Source organism: Peromyscus maniculatus, chromosome 6, assembly GCF_049852395.1.
Source record: "Peromyscus maniculatus bairdii isolate BWxNUB_F1_BW_parent chromosome 6, HU_Pman_BW_mat_3.1, whole genome shotgun sequence".
Taxonomy (NCBI): domain Eukaryota; kingdom Metazoa; phylum Chordata; class Mammalia; order Rodentia; family Cricetidae; genus Peromyscus; species Peromyscus maniculatus.
In genome coordinates, this window is record NC_134857.1 from 118000128 (window position 1) to 118006707 (window position 6580).

At 47.2% G+C, this 6580-nt stretch overlaps 1 protein-coding gene across 1 annotated transcript in view; it reads right to left on the reverse strand.

The window, feature by feature from the left end:
* Metap1 (methionyl aminopeptidase 1) overlaps window positions 1-1656 on the reverse strand; it is a 55830-nt gene extending 54174 nt beyond the window's left edge. The window contains exon 1 of the mRNA XM_076575053.1: window positions 1349-1656. Coding sequence (XP_076431168.1) covers window positions 1349-1462 — 114 coding nt within the window. The 5' untranslated portion in view covers window positions 1463-1656. The remainder of the gene's footprint in view (window positions 1-1348) is intronic.
* Between the last annotated feature and the right edge of the window lie 4924 nt (window positions 1657-6580).

Consider the following 6580-nt stretch of genomic DNA (forward strand, 5'->3'; position numbering starts at 1 on the left):
GATAGCAACAAGGTCAAGGATCACATACTCTCTAAAAACAAGACCCATCCAACTGTGAGGAACTCTTGTGATGGCTTATCTACAAATGTTAAGGCTGTTACTCATACGTTTTAATTTTACATTTATCTTTGCATGTACTTTGTATTTGAAAATAGTTGCTTTTGTAGTTTTCACATAACTATCCTCGCCCTCCCCGGCAGGGTTTCTCTGTGTAGCCCTGGCTTTCTGGGAACTCACAGAGATCCGCCTGCCTCTGCCTCCCAAGTGTTGGGTTAAAGGCGTGCGCCACCGCCTGGCCACTTGAACTTTATTTAGGTATCAGATTAACTGTACTGGAATCCTTTAAAACACAAACATCTTACATTGTAGGGCTATAGGGTCTTATCTTAATTTCAATGTCAGTGCAACCCTGTGAAATACAGAAGGAAAACTATCCTTACTCTGTCTGAGCAGGGTAACACTGGAACTCGGGAAGTTAAGTATCTTCACTGACTCAAGATCTCACAGGAAATTAGCAGACCAAGGCCTCTGGAATATTGATTAATTCACTGCTCCCAGGAACCTGTCAGTTTATTACCAAAATATGTATATGCCCCTCGTCAACAAACTGTAACTCAGAGCCCAATAGCTACCTATTGCTTGTTGCCTTGCCATCATTCTGAGTCACAGTGGAACACAAATACTATTCAGTAAACACACACTGCCCATTCAGTGCTGGGTTTGCTCAGCTGCACGACACTTCCTAAACACATCGAAGCCTTAAAGCATAACCTTTGAGGGAACTGTCCTTTTCACTCCAGGGGAACTTCAGTAACACAAGTGACTCATCTCTTTAACTCACCGGTTCTCTCAATTAATAATCTGAGATGCCAACGGAAAAGAATGAATTGCACAGACCGCCCCCCACCCTCCACTCCCACACCCAAAGTTGTTTAAACGCCAAAGCACGGTAGTAAAACACAGGAGAAGTGAGGCTGAAACCAGCTCTCCTCTTCAGGAGACTGCGGCCACCCCGAGGCCCCGGCAGGTCGTTTCCGTCTCCGTCCCGGATTGCACAGGCACGGGAGTGGAGCCCCGGGAGCGCGGCCCCGCGGCGTCCGGACCGGACCGGACCGGACCCCGGCTCTGGCGGAGGTCCTGGGCTACCGGTTCCCGCGCGTCCCCACCTGCCCACGCACCTGGCCGCCCTCCCCGCTGCCGATGCGCGGCCCGAACCCGCCGCAGGTCAGCTTCCGCTCCCGCGAGCGCCGGCGGCCGGCTCCCGAGGCCCGGGCCGCTCCGAGGCCCGAGGGGGGAGGCGGCAGGGCCCGGAGGCGGAGACCCGGAGGGGCGCGGGGTGGGCGGCTACCTGAGAGCAGAAGTACGAGCCCTGGATGCCCAGCTTGATGCAGGTGGGACACTGGAGCTTGGCCTCGCTGCTGCAGCCGTCCGTCTCGCAGACCCGCGTCTCCACGGCCGCCATGCTGCCTCACTGCCCGCCTGCCTGTGGGAGGAGGAGGAGGAGGAGGAGGAGGAAGGAACGGCGGCCGAGGGAGGGGAGAGACCCGGCCGGGGAGGAGCTCGGCCCGTAGGCCTAGGCGCTGGACGGGGAGGAGTAGGGCCCGCCCCTACGCTGCGCGCCCCGCCCCCACCGCGCACGCGCCGCCAGCGCCCCGCCCCCGGCCCCGCCCCCCGGCGCGCTCTCCCCTGCTGCCCCGCCCCGCCCGCGCTTCCAGCGGGCGCCCGACAGCCCCGCCCCCGCCGCGCACGCGCAGTGGCGCCCCGCCCCGCCGCTCGCCCTGCCTCTGCTTGCCCGCCAAACCTTGCTGCGCCGGCGGCGCCACGTGAGGTCCGTGGAGCCCCGTATACCCTACTTCCGTTCGCCGTCTGCGCGCCTTCTTGCCTCCGGCGTGATGTCCGGGCACCGACGGTGCAGTTCCTGAGCCCCCAGTGTTCCCCACGCTCGCAGGTGTTGGAAAGGGCGTGGGGTCCTCGGCTTGGTTCACCTGTCGCTTCTTGGGAAGTAACTCCCTTTTCTGACTTGCGCTTCTCTCTGGTAGTGCTTGCCTCAAACGTGATCCTCAAAAAAATAAAAAAAAAAGAAGGAAGGAAGGAAGGAAGGAAGGAAGGAGGGAGGGAGGGAGGGAGGGAGGAAGGAAGGGAGGAAGGGGAAGGAAGGAAGGAAGGAAGGAAGGAAGGAAGGAAGGAAGGAAGGAAGGAAGGAAGGAAGGAAGGAAGGAAGGAAGGAAGGAAGGAAGGAAGGAAGGGCATACTCAAAAATTATCAATGGAGCCGAGATAGGACTGAAATCAGCCCTTTCTCGAGCCTTTCTTTCACACCCCGCCATTGAAATAAATAGTGCTGGTAACTGTCAGATTGTTCTATACCAACGACGGTTTTTTTTTTTTATATTAATCTGATTTTATGGTTTGAGAGAATTCTGCTAGTCAAGAAATGTGAAAGTTAAAAAGCTTTTAGACTAATCTTATGAGATACAAACCTGTCGCCTAAATCTTGCAGCTACACAAAATGAGTACATTCCAGAACTGCCATTTTCTAACTTGTGTTTGTCACTAGAAGAAGAAAAAAAAAAGACTGATATTTATTTGATCATCAACTAAATGCTGCAGATATTTTTTTATCTTTTCCACCTTAACAAACCAGAAAAGTTCATATTTTCTTTAATAAGTTTTGCTGTATGACTTCTAATAAAAGTGTATACATTTAGGCAAAAAGTGTCTGTGACTGCATATGTGTGTTTGTATATGACATATGACTACAAACCCCAGTTTCCTAAACTATGGCTCATGACTTCTAATGTCGGGGGTCACTGAATTCAGGGGATCTCACGAAGATCCGCCTGCCTCTGCCTCCTGAGTGCTGGGATTAAAGGTGTGCGCCACCAACGCCCAGCGATTTCTATTCTTTTTTGGCTTTTCTAGACAGGGTTTCTCTGTACAGTCCTTGTCCTGACTGTCCTGGAACTTGCTCTGTAGACCAGGCTGGCCTCAAACTCAGCCTTCCAAGATCTGGGGTTAAAGGCATGCACTACAACACCCTGCTCAAGATTTTTTTATGTAGAATGAACAAGCACATATGTTTCATTAGTAATGCAAATTTGCTTTTATCTTCAATAAAAAGTATTAAAATGTTAAAATGACTCTAGAGAGTAGAGATGGCTCTGCAGTTAAGGGAGCCGACTGACCTTGTAGAAGACCTGTCAGATAGTGCGCCACCACCTGTAACCCTGGAAATCCCACTTCCTCTTCTGACCTCCATGGTGGTGTTGGTTATTTTTGTACTTTTTTGGCTCTTTGCTCTTTTGGGGGGCCTGCCACCCAGCTCCCAAATAAATCATACACAGGATCTTATTATTACTTATAAATGCCTGGCTTATTTCTAGTCAGCTTTTCTTAAGTTATCCCATCTATCCTTTGCCTCTGGGCTTTTACCTTTCTCTATTTCTGTATACTTTTACTTCTTACTCTGTGTCTTGTTGTGTAGCTGAATGGCTGGCACCTCAAGTCCTCTTCTCCTTTTCTCATTTCTTAGCTCTCCTCCCACATTTCTCCTCCTCCTCCTCTTTTATTCTTTCTGCCTGCCAACCCTGCCTATCCTTTCTCTTGCCTTGCTATTGGCCGTTCAGCTCTTTATTAGACCAATCAGATGTAGACAGGCAAAGTAACACAGCTTCACAGAGTTAAACAAATACAACATAAAGGAATGCAACACATCTTTGCATCATTAAACAAATATTCCACAGCATAAACAAATGTAACACATCTTAAAATATTCTACAACACCATGGTCATCTGTACACACAGAATATACTCACACCGACACATACACAGTAATAGAAATAAAATATATTTTAAAAGTTTATTTTTTAAAATTGTTTTGTGCTTTTTAGAATTGTGTTCTTTATTACATTTAGTGTGTGTGTGAGTGTGTGTGTGTGGTGTGTATGTGTGTGTTGGCCTATGCACACTGTAGCAGGCATTTGGAGGTCAGAGGACAAATTGCAGAGTCATCTCTTTGCACCAGTTGAGTCCCAGGGATGGAACACATCACTGAATGTCTTGGCATCAAGTGCCTCTACCAGCTGAGCCATCTCACTGGTCCTAAAGAATTAAAATAAATTTCCTTGTGATTTGTTCTCATGAATGTCTGGTTTGTATACCGTTGTATGAACCTCTGCACTTAGAATTGTGTAAATAGTTCTCGGACCAAAGGGGTCACAACTGGGAAAGATTTATCAAGTCCTGCTATGAATAAAATATATTGAGGGGACTGGCAAGATGGCTCAGTAGTAAAAGTGCTTGCCCTTCAGACATAAAGACTTGATTTTAAACCCCAGAACATGTGTAAGGATGGAAGAAGAGAAATAATTCCACAAATGTAGACAGAATTTTCTTTCCCACCCACCAGTCCCCAAATAACTGACATGAGACTCAATGTTAATTATAAATGCTTGGCCAATAGCTCAGGCTTATTAATAACTAGCTCTCAGAACTTAAATTAATCCATTTATATTAATCTATTTTCTGCCATGTGGCATTACCTCTCTTTCATCTTGTACCTCCTCTTTCCTCTCTATATCTTGCTCGACTCCTCTGACTCCACCCCCTTTATCCCAGCATTCTCTCTGCCCCTAAAATCCTGCCTAGCTATCAGCCAATCAGCATTTTATTAACAACGAGAGCAGCACATTTTTACAGTGTACAGAAGGATTACTCCACAGCACACAAAGCTGTCCTCTGATTCCCAACATGCATCCCATGGCACAAATGCACACATATACCACAATAATAAATAACTCTTTAAAATATATTTTAACTGGGCCATATAATGCAATATAGTTATTTGCTTTCTTTGCTATATTGTAAATTTATTTATTGTTAATAATACACTTGTCTCATACTTTAGTGACTACATGTATTCTACTGTATGAATAATTTACTAAGCCAAATCCACTAAAAATAGAAATATGGGCTATTTCTAATTGCTATTTACTATAAAGATATCAATAAACATCTTTTTAGCTAGAACTTTGTGCGTCTCCTCTTTTACTTGCTAAATCAAAGGGCTCTCTACAGTTCACCATATTTTTACATAGCTCATTATATAACATCCTACAAAACATTTAAAAGAGAAGACAGTAATTTACAGCGGAAAAACACATTGTCAACGCGAAAATTACCAGCAAAGTACAAATTAATTTTGTACATTTTCTTATATGAACCATGAAGAAGTTGGCGCATCTTTTCCTGGTTTTCCTACCCAAAAATGCATACCGGTCCTAATCAGAAGGAAATATCAGACAAACCCAAACTGGAGAGTCTGTGTGGTGTAACTGACCTGCACTCTTCAAAATTCTTGTATTTCAAAAGAAAGCAAGTTATTGAAGATCATCACCTGCAATATGAAGTTCAAAATATGTTGTTTGTGCACCGCTCTGGCTCACTTTATGAGGCTCTTCTGTCACAACGCTTTAGGTTGGGCCTTGGCCCTCTCTCCATAGCTGATTGCCTGACTGTTGAACACACTGCCATTCCACTCCTGCAGTTTCTTATCATGCCATGCCCCCTACCCACCCACATCCACCCATCACACCCACCACAACCGACCCCACCCGTAACCACACCCACACCACCCACCCATACCACCCACACCACCCACCCATACCACCCACACCACCCACCCATACCACCCACACCACACACACACACCCTAACCACACCCACCCCACCCACACCACCCACCCATACCACCCACACCACCCACCCACCACACCCACACCACACCCACACCACACCCACCAACCCAACCACACCCCCTAACCACGCCCGCCCCACCCAACCACACCCCCTAACCACGCCCGCCCCACCCACACCACACCCCCCTAACCACGCCCACCACACCCCCTAACCACACCTACCGCACCACAAAAAACACCCCCTAACCACATCCACCGCTAAACCCCACCCCTAACCATACCCACCCCCACCCCCCACCCACCTGAAGTGCCTTTTCCCATTATCCTATTATTATTTTAAATGGCAAGTGAGTGTTTATTTTTGTAAAGAGTGTGTTCTTTCTTTCAAGCGGCAAAACCCACAGCAGGAAATGTGGTAGGTTTTTGTTGTTATTCCAGAGCACTGTGTCTTTTCCCCACTGGGTGGAGTCCCATCACACATGCTTTGGAGGTTGCCTAATTTTCAAAAAATCAGAGGGAAGGAAATGAAGAAATGGGGAACCAGGGCAGCCACTCCAGGCCACCAGGTTTCAGGAATGCAGCAAGGCCTTCGTGGAAAACCTGATTTTTCAAGGTGGTGAAGGTTATAAAATAGTCTTCCATAGGTTAAGTTCCTGCGATCATTCTTTTGATAGAAAATATTTAGATTACTTCCACTGCCCTCGGTGGAATCTTAGTCTCATTAATAAAAGAATTTAAAAACAGACTCAAAGGGAAACTTGAGAACAACTTTATTAGAGTTTAGAGAAAAACAAGGCAGGAAAGCTGTAAATGCTAGCAGCTGCCAAAAGGGGAAGAGAGACCTCCACACCATTTTCACCTGAGGATACTTGGTCAGTGTTGGGG